This window comes from Gymnogyps californianus, chromosome 5 (genome assembly GCF_018139145.2).
Source record: "Gymnogyps californianus isolate 813 chromosome 5, ASM1813914v2, whole genome shotgun sequence".
NCBI lineage: Eukaryota > Metazoa > Chordata > Aves > Accipitriformes > Cathartidae > Gymnogyps > Gymnogyps californianus.
In genome coordinates this window covers 27,417,289-27,433,764 of record NC_059475.1, presented here as the reverse complement: position 1 = coordinate 27,433,764, position 16,476 = coordinate 27,417,289, and the positions used below count along the sequence as shown (strand labels likewise).

The 16,476-nt window shown below is 41.7% G+C and overlaps 1 protein-coding gene across 1 annotated transcript in view; it reads right to left on the bottom strand.

The window, feature by feature from the left end:
* LRP4 (LDL receptor related protein 4) overlaps nucleotides 1–16,476 on the bottom strand; it is an 82,608-nt gene that overhangs the window by 40,719 nt on the left and 25,413 nt on the right. Inside the window, exon 2 of the mRNA XM_050897050.1 lies at nucleotides 465–611. Coding sequence (XP_050753007.1) covers nucleotides 465–611 — 147 coding nt within the window. The remainder of the gene's footprint in view (nucleotides 1–464; nucleotides 612–16,476) is intronic.

Below are 16,476 nucleotides of genomic sequence, written 5' to 3'. Positions count from 1 at the left end.
AATGCTACTTAAAAGGGTAGACACCCTCAATACACTTCTTCACACTGCTTATTTATTTTCCATTAATATTTATAGCAAAACCATATAATATAGTTCACAGACAGCACTTTTGCAAGGGTGGGAAAAAAGAGGTACTTCTCTCTGTTCCTCCTCTCCCTCTAACACATTCACATCCAACAGCCATCTAAAATCTCTGTTCCTCCTCTCCCTCTAAAACATTCACATCCAACAGCCATCTAAAACCAGCTGCAAAAGGCAGAGTTGGGCTTTCACTGTGCTTTATGTCAGTGCATGCTGGCTCTGTTAGACTCTGAGTACTGAGGTCAGTCAAAAGTATGTCATCTACAGTCTTAAACATTTGTCATACAAAAACTAGAATGTGCCTGCAAAACAGAGAAGCACCTGCAGAGAAAAAGTTAAGACATTCAGTTTCCACAAACATAAGTCAAGAATGGTATTCTTACTGCAGCCATCTTCATCACTGTGGTCCCCACAGTCATTGTCTCCATCACATTGCCACTGAGCAGGGATGCACGTGCATTCACCAAAAGCACTGACAGCACATGTAAAATGATTACGTCCACAGGAGCATTCGGTACTACTTGTAACACCTGTAAAGTAACAAACAAAGGAATAAGATATTTTGAAGAGATCTGTCTATTTTAGGGTCAATGCATTAAATACAAAGTCATATCACAATTCTTCTCCACGTACACGCTCTATGTATGAACACATACTCTACTGCAAAGGAAAACATTCACCCCCCTCGCACTGTTGAAATAGGAAATCAAGTACTATGCAGTTTCCTGGAATGGGGCTACTTGAAGGCAACAGCAAATAGCAACCTGCCAAAAAGAGACTTGGGAATCAGTTAGCTGAAAAATAACTCAGCACTAGTCACAATCAAATTCAAGGGATCCCAGGTATCAGAACACCCTTTTTATTTTACAAACTCAGTCTTCTAGAGCACAGTGCTGCTGCTGCTCCACTTAGTTCTGACACCACAACAGAAGGGAGAGCAAAGATTCTACTTCAGACAGTTATCTGGGGTCTTCTCCAGACCCTGAACTTTCTAGATGCAAACCTTTTACATGTTACTGCTTTAGACATTTCAGACTCCAGTGAAAGAAAAAAAAAAAAAAAACCAAACACAAAAACCCAAACCTTTCTTATTTATCTGTAGAGATTAAACTGCAACATTATCCTGTGCATAACTGACATTTATAAAAGCAAGAGAAGAGGATTTTCAACTCTACAAACTGATCAAAAGAAAATGCAGTCCAAATGTCAATATATAATCTGATAAGAACATTTTTTTCCAGCCTTAAAGTTAGCTTAAGGAGCTCCCAACCTTTTTCTCCCCTCTCCCAGCTACAGAACAATACTCTGCACAACTCTTGACTCTCATCCTGTGCAAATGCAACTATTTATGATATTATCCCACACATTCTCTCAATAAATCTCTGCCTTGAGAGAGAATAGGCTACAGCCCACCTCTCGAAAAGGAAAAGGTCATGCCTGAACTTCTGTCTGACGTTATCTAGACAATCTATATAATCAATATCACTGTTAAACAAATGATTATTCTATCAATCAACAACCCCCTCAGGCTAGTCTGTGACTGGATTCTTTTTGCATGGTTCCTTCTTTCTGCAATTCAAACAAACCTAAAGCTCTCAGATTAAACAATAGATCATAAGGAAAGAAGTACAGAGGGATACCTGCCCCAAGTGGTAGTTATATACATCCTGAACAATAGTTTTTGCAGACTTTTTGTTCTCATTTGTTACATCTAGTGGATCTGTGAACCATGAGCTGTAGAAACCTAAGCAAATAAAAAAAAAAAGGAAAAAAGCCTCATAATTTCCTTATTTTCCATTCTAATTGAGAAAAGCAGTATCTGCAAAATCTTATGTAACTATTCTGCAACTCTCTCAACAGCAGAATACCCTCCAGCGAAGACATTCACTTGTACAAGTTAAGCTAAGACTTAAGTTTAGAGGGGATGCACTTCTCCTCGAGGAACAATTCCATGGTAAGTTTCTTCTGCAATAAAATTGGCTGAGGAGGTTTCTGCCAGTGTCTGCTGCCTGCTGCAAACCGCTACACTGTAGGTTGCAAGGCCTTGCTACAAATTATTTTCCAAGCACATCCACAAGCTGCTGAATTAAGTCAACCAAATTGATTGCAGGATCTCCCTTCACAGACTGCCACGGGTGTAACAATCTTTTATTCTTTCCCCCATCTCCACTACAAGTTATCTTTAAAAGGTTTAGTAGAAAACATACATCTCCAGGTATTACTGTATATGCTAGAGAAAGTGGCCAGTATCTGGTGTAACAAGGGATAGAGGCAGGAAGAACATAAGGTGAATAAGGAACAGAAAGAAGGAAAGGCAAATGAAAGAAGGCAGAGCGGTCAGATCCTCAAAGGACTTACCAGGTATGGCCAGGGCAAAGGCTGACTCAAAAAGACAGCAAGTGGGTGATGTAGAGTCGGAAGGCAAAAAAAGCAGCACAGACTTCCCTAAGGAAAAGCAATGCATCATCTAGGCAACATATCCGACTATTAGAAATAAACACAAGGAAATTCAGAAGAACCACAAACCTCCCTAAAAATCAAACAGGTTCCTTCAAACTGGCAACACAGGAAATTCAGGACAAATCACCTTCTGCTGTTGCCTACCACTATTTAGAAAGGCAGAACTAGCTGTATATTGTATTCAAGGTAGCTGCTGTTTAAATCACCTTTTCCAAAGCAATTTTTCTACCATTATCCCCAACAGTACCCCAAAGCACTTATCCCAGCTACTTTAAGCTCCAATACCCCTTCCTGTTGGAGTACACCAAGATGATCATCATCCTCATTACCCCTAGAAAAAGACAAATATGGAAATACTAGTGACTGGCTCTATCTTGCCCAAGCTCCACCATGTCTTAAGGTAGCTTCACCAACAGGAAAGGATCAAACATCAAGTCAACCAATTCTTAAACTAGGGGAATATATTTAATAATTTATTTCTGGATAAGCACAAATGAGAGAGTTGGGGAAAAAAGTAAAAGCGAGTTATTTTAGCTCCTGAATAGCAGCATGGAGCTACAGCTCTGCAACAGCAGATAAAGAATTAGTGCAGCTGTCCCCATCTGCAAACTGCAACTTAATCTACTGCATTGTCAAACACACAGTTATCTTCAAAAGTTGCTAATATCAGGTTTTTTATATATATATATATACACACACACACACACACACATATTAAATCTGTTCTTCCCACCTCATTAAAGTTGCTATGTTCAATCATCTCTGGTTTGTGTTTTTACCATGCTATAGAAACTGTTGGAAGCTGAAAGATACTTTATGACCCAGATACCAACACTCTCTCATACACGCTAGCCTATATCTGCAGCACTATTATGTAAGCATACTTTGCTTAACTAGTCCAGATTATGACCTTTGTGAGTCTAATTGCTTTGTGATTTGTGACCTTTAGGGTAACTAACCTTCTAGTCATTAGGATGATGCATTTTGTAAGCCATGGTTTACCCTAGTCTTACACTTGGACAAGTAAAGCACATTATCATTCAGAGAGCACACTAATTCTAAACTATAAACAGTATCAGAAGAATCAACCCAGTAAAAAGAACAGGTTGAATGAAACCTGGGACGCCCTGCAGACAGCAGGAATTTTCTCAATGATTTCAACATGGACAGTATTTCACCCTTGGTGTCCCATGATTACTTCCCAGTGCTCAGAGCTCCAGTGACATTACCCTGTAACTGTATCTGTAACAGTAGAGGGCCAGGAAGGATAAAGATGAGAAGCATGTTTTCTCCAACTCCCTCAAAGACAAGCAGAAGTAGTGCATTTGGTGTGAGAAGCCTCAATGGAAGACTTACTGTTTAACACTGAGCTCTCATTAAACATAGGGAGTGTGAGACAGAAGACTAACCAAGCGTGCACATAAACCTCCAGTGTCACGTTTGAATCCCAGTTAGTCAGGGGTCCAGGAACAGAACGGAAGTCAGCACTTGCTGTTCAGGCAACTGGACCAACAATCAAAGCAGACATATCTACTTACACTTCTGCACATTCTTCTGGAGCAGGAACAATGAAAGGTACCTCTGCGCTTAGCCATGACAAATGTTTTTCCTAAAACTTTTCATCACACTGCAGGCTTGGACATTTTGCCAACCCTCTATATTCAAAAATCATTTCACTTATGCAGGAGGCAAAAACCCGACGTATTTTAACAATGCAATATATACAAAACAATACACAAAAGCTAAACAGAGGCATTGCCAGGTGCTGAGCTGACATCACTCAACTTTCCTGGCCTCTCTTGATACCTCATGTGACCACAACACAAGTTTCCTGCTCTCTCACTTGCCCATGGGTACAGGCAACCAAAAAATCATCTTCGCTGTCTGTAGTTTGGTTCCCTCCAGATGCAACAGCAGCAGGATCCAGTAACCAAACAGTTTTCATAGCAAAGTATTATACAAACAGCCTCCAGATTTTAAAAACAGGAACTCAGTCTAAACACAGGCCTCATACTTAACATCTGCCATCACCTTAAATTTAGCATGGTATGCTCAGTTTCTTCAGATTCCTTCCAAATACCCTCCCCATCTTCATGTTTATCTGACAAATGAAACGTCTCCTGAGGGAGGGTGGGTTCCCCCATCACCACCCTTAAAAAGATAGTTAGGATCTTTGTAATTGTATGTCTAAAGTTGGCAAAACAGTTATGTCATTTCTGGCTGAAAAACAAAAGTCAATAATCATCCTGTTGTTTCTTCACATCTCTTTTTTTGGGGGGTGGGCAGGGTTGCTTAAATAATAAGTTACTCTGCTTCCCCCCCTCACCCCTCAACAACTCATTAGGCCAAACAATATAGCCCTTAAAGAAAAACCTAATATACAAAGCTTCATTTTGCTGATGAGGTCACTTGCAACCCTCAGAGCTATTACATAACAGCCCTGTATTTGCCACAGATTCACAGAAACATTGACATTACAAAGGAAGCTTAAGTAGACAGAATCATTACCAAACTGAACTCTGTAGCCTTTGTTTTGTTAGGGACAGCAGATTTCTAGGGGAGAGTGAAAACACTGTTTCTTTTAAGTCCTGATGGCATGCTTTTTTCCAAAAGGGGAGATGCTAATTCTATTTTCAGTAAAAATAATGACAGATGGCAGCTCTTACCACTATTTTGTAGCAATTCGACCTTCTATAGGTTGTTGCTTCAACATGGAATCATATAACAGCCCAGGTTGGAAGTGACCTCGAAAGATCACCTGGTCCAACCTTCTGTGGGAAATGGAGCCTAGATGAGATTATCTAGCACCCTGTCCAGTCGCATCTTGAAAACCTACAGTGATGGGGACTCTACCACGTCCCTTGGGAGGTAGTTCCAGTGAATGATCGTTCTCACTGTAAAAAATTTATTTCTTATGCTGAGATGAACATGTTCCTGCTCTTCAGGGTCCATCAGCTCTGTCAGGCCCTGGCAGCATTCTAGCAATAGCAGGATTTTCTCACAGTCCCATAATATGGATGAAGTTTCCTCAAATGGATGTTGACCAAGAATACTGCATGAACAACTGCCAAAGATCCTTGCATCTATGGTCAACAGCATGCTGCCTTTCCACATTTTCTTTCTTTCCAGGCACCAAGAACTGACTATGTAAGAGACTCTTCCACTCCACACCACCCTGTAGTTGCATCTTTTCCCCTTCATCCTAACACAGAAATTCTTACTGTTATTTTTTAAAGCAGTGGTATTAAATTCACAGCCATCAGTTTGCTTGTGCCATCCTGAAATTCTGCATGTACCTGTAACATGGGGTAGCATAACTAACCATGGCTAAGTATCCATTTAGTTCTTCTATACTGCAAGGAAATTAGCACCAACAGGTTTAGAAAACCCAGAACTATGAAAATATTTGGCATGATTTACAGTTGCAGACTGTTCAGTTCAGAATCAGAAGCCTCTGGAAAGAACAATCACTCTTTTGGTCCAGGACTGAGTAACACATGGATCTTGGTTCCTTCCCCTCCATGGACAGGCACCTATCTCTGCATTTCATGGCCTACAGAATACCTTCAATGGAAGACAGAGATCTTTCTGTAACCTCATTACTACAAGAGACATAACCAAAAAGATGACAGTACCAGCTTTTATAATTTTAATCCTACCACAAAAATCCCTGGCAGAGGACAGAAGCTATAAGTGGATATTGAACAGATGCGAAAATACAGTACAAATATTTGACAGTTACAGTGACGAAGAGGAAAAAATCCAGGACTGTGTAGAAGAACTGGAATATGAATAATGGAATTAAAGGGAAAATGAGAGAAATAAAGTCCTAATGGTGACAGGCATAAGGCTGTGATTTTTTTCCCCCAAGAAAGTGTGGAAGGGTATCACTAGAAACATTTCTGAACAAATTTGAACTAGCATCAGAATATTTTGCCCTGGCTTCAACAGATGCACTTCATTTCTTATTTCTGTATTTTAGGAACCCATGGGCATCTGATTGTTTATCTGGGGTTAAAATTAGTGAATTCTGTAGCATAGCCTTTAATAGACTCTTTAACACCTTGCACACCTGTTGTTAGAAGGCCTGTGTCAGACACCATTTTCTCTTCTTCTCCACTTCCAGGCCAGGCTCACTTTTGCATTCCCATTACATACACACCTTGATGAGGGCAGACCTTGGACATTTCAGACGGCCTTGAACATAGTTCAGTTGATAAATTTTCCTTCTCCATCCAGCACTTCCCTGAGTGTTTCTATAGCAAAGCAGCTCAGCTTTCTTTGCTTGCCTATCTTGAGGGAAAACTAAAATTTTTGATTCCTCTCTTTACCCAAATAGCAGTTTCCACTGAAGGGAAGTACAGTTAATCCAGCTTTAGAAGAGGGATTTGCTGACCATTGTTTAAGCCCAGAGCTCTGCTGGCAGACACAGCGAAGGCAACATTACAGCACAACAGTCTGATGTCAGAAGGGGCACAATGCACTGATAAAAGCCAACAGTTTTCTCTTTTTTTTTTTTTACTCCCATTATGGAAGCATCTGAAGCAGTTCTGACTGCGTGCCCACATGGTCTCCAAGTATCTGACGCCTGCCTAGAGTAAAATTAACCTCACTAGGAAGAGCAACCCAAAAGTTTTCAAAGCTTTAAACAGAACTGTTTCAGTTTTGTTTGAAGAAGAATGTAACAGCAGTAAGGTTAAAAAAAAAAAAAAAACAACCCCCAAAAAACCCAACAAAAGCACACCAACCAGGCAAGAGAGGTTGAAGATGTTACAGCTTTTTGGTAATTGAGTATTGTGCCTACTTTGGCAGTCTCCAAGTGAAGATGAACGTTTCCCGGGCTTAGAGGTTCCCCTCTCAATTTGCAAAAGCAGGGATACCTCAGTCCTGAACCAGCTGGTTCTCAACTAAACACGTGGTTGAACAATGTTCTAGGGAGAGGCACACTATCAAGCACAACCACCCTTCAGTTCTCTTGTTAAACTGCACAACTGTGCAGGTTAGACCCGAAAAATGTTACACTTGATATGACCACAAGGAACAGGAAGCATAAGGAAGAGAAATTCCACAAGATGTCTGCTAATTAGGACCTAAAGAAAATAAGAGGTGCAACAAAAGTGCAAACTGAGTTAGTGTTTGGTGCAATGGGTGTATGCATGAGGCAGAGCGAGACTGGAATAGAAGCCATATTTTCAGAAACACCGCATGGGTCAGGAGATACGAGGCCTTTAAAAACATGTTTGAGTCTCTGAGGCCCAATTCTGATCCCACAGAAGTAAAGACTACCAACCCCACTGAAAACCTCACCCTGCACCCAGGGAATAGAAAAGCATTTATAGAAACAACTATTGAAAGGAGAAGTACTGAAGAAGGATTTGATTTGAACATAAAAAGACTCAAGGATCAAGAACCAATTGTTACAGTTCCTTCTCCCAAATCCTTCAAGTCATAAACGAACACCTTGCAATAAACAACGTGACTATAACCGAGGTCTCCAGATACTCGTCCTAACTCTATCCATATCTTCTACAGTGTTTGACAAAATTACTTCTTACCGTCTAGAAGTGGGGATACTGCTATTATGTCAGCACAGTGTATTAATGTTTAATGTTTAATGTGTGTTTCTATACATCCAGAGTCTTTGAACAGAAGGTGCAGCTGAAGGGACAGTGTTATTGCCATGAAACCCTAGTCAAAAACTAATTCAAATTGGCTGGGCTACCAGCACACACAGATCAAAATATCAGCTGAAGGACCATAAACAAAAGATAAGGAGAAATGGCAGCAAGTCAAACTGCAGGGGGTAGAGACAGATAGTAGGTATCATAGGGATCAGCATTAGATCCAGTCCCATTAAATAACTTCCTTAATGATCTGGAAGAGAGAATAAGTATCATGTTAAAGGAGCCTGCAAATGATACCAAAATAGGAAATATTCTTCTACAAACACCATAAAGGAAAAAGAAATAATATAGAAGAGACCTTAGAAGATCAGAATTATGGGCAGGAAATTAAGATTCAATCTTTAAAAAAAATTTTTTTAAAAGCTAGTGCATCTGATAGAAAATAATTTGAAACAGATACTCAAATGAAAAGAAAACTCTGGGATGCAGCAATGCCTGGAGAAATCAAGAAGCAATAATAAAAGACAAGCTAGCCATTGGTTTATGTTATGACACAATATGACAGCCAAAAAACTACTTTAGGCTAAATATGTGTAAGTGTCACATCATGGAGGAAGAAACTTTCTCCCTGTGCAGAACTGGGGTATAAGATTAAGTTCCACACTGAGGCTGATATAGGGAAACTAAACAACGTATTCTAACCACAGCCACAAAATGTTTATCAAAGGTGTGTTATGGCACACTGCTCCCTCAAGACTTCTAACAGATTGTTTGAAGCCTGAACCAGCATGGCATTTTTTTTCCCCTGCTGACTATTTAGTTCTTGAAATCAGAAAAGGCAACGACTATAAATTCTGTGCATTTTTTTTTCTAAATAGCACTTTTATTATCCCCTGTTTCCTGAGCAACCCCTCAGTTGCCTATAGAAATAGGTCATGGTGGACAACCCATGAAGTCCCAGTATAGAAACAGGAACCTTTCAACCACCAAAGTATGTTAAACACATCAAAATCTCAGCCTAAAGTCCCCATCCAGAGGCAGCAAGAAGTATCAGGTAGACGACAACTATTTCCAAGCTACTGAGGAATTCTATCAGGCGAGGCCAGACAGGAGAAAGTCGTATCTGAGTGACTTTTCCCCCCAGCCCTCTCTTCAGATTCCTATGCAGCTCTTTCCTGGTAACACCAGAACTACTCTGCAAGAACCTGGTAAAACACCTTGTCTCTAGTTTCCAGATCTTTTGGCTGAAATGTGACCATACTGTGATGCTTTTTGCATATTTACTTGCCATTAAATGGCAAATGTCCCGCTTTCCCTAACTATGAGGTTCCCTCAAAAATTTGCAGCTGGCAGAGGAGTCAAAAATGCAGGCTCTGTTCTGTAGCTCCGCATGCCTGCCAATCACTGCTGCCATCCAAGAAACCAAGCACCGTATCAGCCTTGTATCAGCCTGTTTCAGGTGTTCAAAAACATCAGATAGTGGGAGCATCCGTTTTCACCTTCACAGATTCTTGGTAAAACAAAGACCACAGAAAGTCATGAGCTGCAGTATACTATCTCTGACATTCTGCTTCTCACCTCCAAGGCCCTTACTGGAAGAGATTCAGCCTCCTAAATCCTTTTAACCCATGTATTTACATTTTCTCTGTGGACTAATTCATTTTTCCTACATATAAACTTGGATTCCAAGGAGCAAGAGCATTATGCTTCCCACCTTGTGAAATTTTCCTCCTGTTACTATTAAAAGCATCCCTTCGGCCTTGGCATTTCATTATCTGTAGATTTTCTCTCTTAAGCAGAGAGCATTTCATCCATATTGTATTATGAAATGCAGCGTGATACCTGAAGGATGCCACCAAGAAACATACTTTGCTGATTTTAGCCTGGAGTGGCATTTCCTTACGTAGCTGCAAGCTCCTGTGCAACTGCATGTCAATAGCGAACTACAACGAAGAATCCAAGGGACAGATACAAAGTGCTCACCCACAGCACAAAATTACTTGTCATGCAGGAGCATTCCACTCAAGCACATTAAACAGAAATGAAATACCACTCAGAAACGGACAGAATAATAAAAGGTTGCTGCTGCATAACATCATTCAGAAACATCATCATCCGCTCTAGAACAATGCGGGAATATTTAGCTGGACCACCAGGGCCTGGCAGGCAGAACTACGTGACTCAAACCCTTTCAGACTACACACACGCTAGACAAACACTTTAAAATACTACCTTAAGCCTACATCATGCTTTGCAAGAATTAGTCACCTCAGCGACATGAGACACATAACTTTCCATTTCTTTCACTGTTTGGTTTTTTTTTTTTTTTAAAACCACACACTAACAACCTCTATCCTTTCCTGTCCCATAAGGGTTGTGAACAATTTACTGCTCATTTATCATGAATCATACAGTACAGTAGACACTAAAATTTAGAAAATAATGGCACAACAGCAGAAATGTTACCAGGACACCTTCATGATACCAGACAATTGCTAAGTGCCAGCTAGAGAAGCAACCTGCTGTTTTAAAGAGATAATCCATACGAAAAAGGTACTTCTTATGTATTTCACCTACTCTGGTCACCAAAGAGTTTCACTAGCATGACAGCTCTTGAGAACGAAGCTCATTGAGCAGTCAGAAATCCTTCTACTATGTCAAAGTTCATGAAGCTAAGCTACAGACACTTATCAGGACTAGTGAAACATTGGAGTTTGTTTTCCCAGTTACAGGACGGAAAACATTGGTATTTTAAGTTCCATAAGCTTTCCTTTAACTTTTCAAATACTTCTCTTCTGCAAATAAATTAAAATGAGGAAACAAAGGGAAAGAGGCACAGAGATATAAGAGCACTACTGGCATTTGTTGGAGAATACAAGGAATGGTCCAAAAGGAAAAACCTAAGCAGCTTTGATTCATATGCATCTTAGAGGATATTTCTGTGATAGCAGTTGATGTATACATTTGGGGCAGCTATAAGATCCATATCCATGTTTTTTAAATTTTGGACAACCAAAGTGCACCTACTCCCCTAAAGGCAAAGCACCACTTTAATCAAATGCTGCCACTTACAGCCTTCAGAAGGAAGAATTTGGGCAAAGCAGGCTCTCACCAAGTCCCTAGGAACAGATCCCTGCTCTTGCTGCTACAGACAGTGTTTTGTGAAAAGTTTGCTTCAGTCGCTGCTGTCCCTCAAGTGTACCGTAGATTTACTCAAGTTAGCTTCAAACTAGCTAACTTGGGGTTTGGTGGCAGTAGATCACAAAAGCACAGAGCTGCAATCCACCTGCAAAAGTCAGCAAAAGCAGCAGAGGAAATACTCGAAGCAATTATCCTACAGTGAGCCTTACATTACCTCAGCTACAGGAGCACCCAAGTTTTACTACAGTCACAGCAAGGATATGCTCTGTCACTTCTGGGAAACAACCTGGAAGAATCAGAACTTCGGAGCTATTTCAGAAATTCTGAAGCTTTGCAATCCTTCCCCTTCACTGAATGGAGATCAATGCAAGCAGCCTACAACACCTAATGAAAAACAGCTTGACATCTGTCACTCGTAACAGCAATATGACAAAACAAAGGTTTAATTTGCATCCATGCGTTCCTCCCTCTTCTACTTCACTTCCCTTAGTTTAAGTAACCCAAGTATTAACTTTTAAGGCAAACAAACTTTCAGTACTTTTCCAACATTCAGTTTCTGCTCCCATTCCTGTCATGTCCTCTTCCAAGCTGTGAGCGTCTTTGGGATTTCACTGAATCCCTTGCTTAACAGCTGAGAAAGACATAGGTGTCATCTCACTGCGCATGGACTGACTCAACCTGACTTGAGCTAAAAAACAAGCAAAGAAAAACACACTCAGTTTTCAGTTTCATATAGGATAGCTATACATCTTCCTGTCTGCATACAGTCTTGAACAGTAATGGCCTCCAACTCTGGCAGATGCTACTGAAGAAGCAGTTACAGGTCACAGCATTAAGGAAAACTGAAATTAATGCCAATTTATTTTAATCTACTGTCTGTAAACTGCACCTGTTAAATTGCAGCTTCACAAGAAGCTAAGCTGTCTCGGGCTAGCGGGAAAGGAAAATGGAGTGGTCAAAAGAGGACAGCTAAGAGGAGGAAGCACTACTGCCATCTTTGCTTGAAAAGTAGCGCTCAGAGGCTTTAGGGAACCAAGAAAAACTGAAAGTGGTATTTTTCGATCTAGGTTGCAAGGATTAAAGCCTGGTAAATGTACTTAGGAAAATTCAGAACACAAAGGAATCTATCCAGCCACCTCCTTACCACAGATTCTCTCAGAAATTGGCTCCTTTCTCTTTAGATTCAGAAGCTTCTTCAGCTTTTAGCTTCCTCTCCCACATCACTTATGATCTTTGTTAATTACTGCATCAGTGCTTGTCCAGTGCTCTCTGGATTTACAAAGCACCCATAACCTTGCTCACAACACATTCAGAAGCCATTTTTGACCTGTCCTTCAAGGTTTCACCCTGCATTGGCTCTCTGAAATATGCTAAGTAAGTCTGTCCCACAAGAAATTATCAGCCAGCCTCTTTCATCTTTCAGATGCTCCAGGCACTGGACTAGCTGTAAGGACATTCTGCCCTTCAGAACATACACCCAACTTTTCTCCAAAACTAGAACCCAGAACATTCTTTTGTTCATTTAACCTATTCAAGACAAAAGCCAAGTTCCTCTGTCTTGATCAGTCCCAGAACACATCAACATGGATTGTCATACACTTCTTTTCAGGAGATAAAAGTGCAAGCATTGTAAAATCTTCCTTTTCAGGGAACCTAATGTTCTAGCTGGATTACAGTTGTCCAGGCACATAGTACAAGGAGACGAGATCTGCCTCCAAAAAAGCCCATTTTGGCTTTTGTGGGCTGCAGTCAGATTCTTCCCATCATTATGGCACGATACAGAAAAGGCCAGGTTCCTGGACAAGACAGAGACTGTTCTCTTACAGGGTCATTTTAATGAGTTTATTTTGGTCTTCTATAAAGAGGCCATCATGTTAGCGGTGGAGCATCTGAGCTTTGTAGCCTTCCAGCTCTCTGCCACACGAGAGACTGGGAAGCCAACCACAACAGCTCTTCTTAGCAGAGGAGTTCTCCAGGGAAAGGATAGGATACAGTGTGGTTTTGTGGCAATAAGGAGGCAGAAGCTCGTTTTTGCAATCCCACAGGCAGGAGGGCTTCAAAAGCACAAACCACAAGATAAACGGAGCTATCTTGGGACAAAGAGAGTTGTTCTGTACGTTGTTTTCTAAAAAATAACCCCACACATGATATTATGTTGCCCCCGGAGGATGAGCAGCAAAGGGACAATTATTAACTGGCCAGACTGAGCTAGAAGAACAGGGTTGGGCCTGGCAAAGAGAGAGGTACCACACAACCACAGAGACATCACAGCAACTGTGCTGCCTACCAGAGAACTGGATTAACTTAAAAGTAAAAAAGAAACTTTTACCAGTAATATTTTTTTAATATATACACACACACACACGTGCACTCAAAAACACAAGCTTAATGCAAGTGTTTTATGGGCTCAGATGGGATAAGTTCTTTCCAATAGAATTGCCAACAGGAAAAACAAAAATGTCAGTATTGGGGTTACTGCAGGGCAGCTACGCTGTACATCAGCCCCTATTCAGCCCACCCACATTCATTTGCTTTCTAGGCAGCTCACGAAGCACTGGTCCGACACTTCCCACAGCACCTGGGCTTCAGACTCCTTTGCAACACTTAGAAAGTGGTCACAAAACTCTTCCTCTGCTTTAACTGGAAGTCTCAGGTGCTGCCTCTACAAACCTGCAAGCTCCACAGTTCATTCATATTCACACCCCAGAAAAATTAGCCGCAATAGTGAAAAGCACCAGAGGATCCGTTACAGCCAATTTCATACTGTTCACATTGGGTTTCACCTTCACCGTCAATGAAATAATAGCAACAGCACTGAGGCAGGGGGAGGAAGACGCACAAAAAGCAAGATGGCCTAATTATGGAACCACATCTTTGTAGGCATGTGTGTGGCCTCCACTACTACAGTCTCAGAGTGCCTTTTTCTACTAATGAACAATTTCAACACCTCTTAAAAGCTGGGAAGTATTATCTTCAATTCAGAAGCAGAAAATGGAAGCCCAACAGCATAAATCTGTGAGTATTTGGATGCCTAAGCCATTTAAAATCAGTGGCAAATTAGACATTTAACTATCATTAGACATCTAGCCAAAGAGATTTAGACCTGACTCTCGGTATTACAAAGTACTCATACCTCCCACCACAGACACTCTTCATGCTTGGAACCTGAGCCCTAAGTGACTTCCCAAAGAGCTTGTGGCCAAACTCAGAAATTAACGCAGATCCTACCCAGTCCCAGTCCACTTCTTAAGCAGGGCACAATTTGCCCTGCCCTACGCAGGTCCTTACCCCAGAGAGCTCGTTAAAACAAACTTGCAGGAAATCACAGTCACTATTGCACAAACGTGGAAGGATTTACACACGCTGCTTGGGAAGTCAAAATAACACCTCCTGCTCCACTTCGCCAGTCTGCTCCCCTATGCTCCCTGACCCAAATTAAGTCGCATCCAAGTCCTGCTTCCCAAAAAAAGGTCAGAGCCAGGCTCCTGAGACCCTCCTGGGGCTTCCCAAGTTCCTGTATTAGCCTTACAATTATTAAAAGGCCAACATTAAAGGAAGTCCAGCCCCGAGGCCACTGTTGATCTAATAAACACTGGAATTAGATTTCTTCTCAGTGAAGAGACTGCCGGCCTGATGGCACAAAGCCAACATTTAAATGCTACTGTTGCTCAGAGCCCTAAATTAGTTTTGGATCTGGGGAGTTTGCCTTGAGCTACAGCCAAAAGAAACATAGGAACTGGAGGGAAATTTGTTAAACGTTAACAGAGCTGCAGGAAAGGACGACAGCAGGGCTAGTAGGTGGCAGGGAGGAAGGAGGGGAAGCCACAAACAAACAGAAGAAAGAGAAACAAGAAGCAGACATGGGAAGTGAGCAACAAGTAAGAACATTTTTGTGCAGAAGTGACTCCCCTGTCCAACCCCCCCACTTAGTTGCACGAACAGCAGACTTTTTAGGTCCCACTTGCTCATAGGTTTTTTTGCAACTACAGTGGTTCTCATCTACCTTCCTCTCTCCACGTTCAAAATACAGAATAAGAATCTGAGGAAACTCTGTTATTCCTGACTCCTTGGCTATGTCAATGCTGAGTTACCATGAAGCTGACTAAGGATGAGAGTCAAGTTAAGAGCAGACGGATATTTCCAGTCTCCCTGACTGGGATCTCAACAGATCCCATGTTCTCGGAGGGAGCGGTACACAGCTGCCTGCAGGAGCAGCTCTTGCAGCAGGCTCTCTTTTCATGAAGAACACGCAGTGAAAACAGTGCAAGATCCTGTATGTTCACGCTGTTCTCCATTGTACTGATGAATCATAGAGACTCAGACAGCACAATGCCCTTCTTCCCTTGAATACTCAAACACTCAATCTACTCAATCTAATACAAATGTCTATGCAGAGTTTAAAGATACTCCCATTTTGACATTTTTTTCTCCTCTCCTTTTCCCAATAGGAAGGAGCTGAGCATGAAGACTCCCCCATCTGACAGTTGCTTCCTGTGAAGCCAAGCCAGTGAGAGCACAACCTGCATTGGTAGCTTCTAATGGAAGTGACCAGAGATGCAGGACAAGAAAAAGGAAGATTAGCAACTTCCATCTCAGAAGGCTCCTACGACAAGGTGACCTGCTCAGTGGATGAGGGAAAGGCTGTGGATGTTGTCTACCTAGACTTTAGTAAAGCCTTTGACACCATTTCCCACAGCATTCTCCTGGAGAAACTGACTGCTCATGGCTTGGACAGGTGTAATCTTCACTGCGTAAAAAACTGGCTGGATGGCCAAGCCCAAAGAGTGGTGGTGAATGCAGTTAAATCCAGTTGGCGACCAGTCACAAGTGGTGTTCCCCAGGGCTCAGTACTGGGGCCAGTTCTGTTCAATACCTTTATCAATGATCTGGATGAGGGGATTGGGCGCACCCTCAGTAAGTTTGCAGACGACACCAAGTTGGGCAGGAGTGTTGATCTGCTTGAGGGTAGAAAGGCTCTACAGAGGGATCTGGACAGGCTGGATCGATGGGCCAAGGCTAATTGTATGAGGTTGAACAAGGCTAAGTGCTGGGTCCTGCACTTGGGTCACAACAACCCCATGCAACGCTACAGACTTGGGGAAGAGTGGCTGGAAAGCTGCCTGGCAGAAAAGGACCCGGGGGTGTTGGTCAACAGCCAGCTGAATATGAG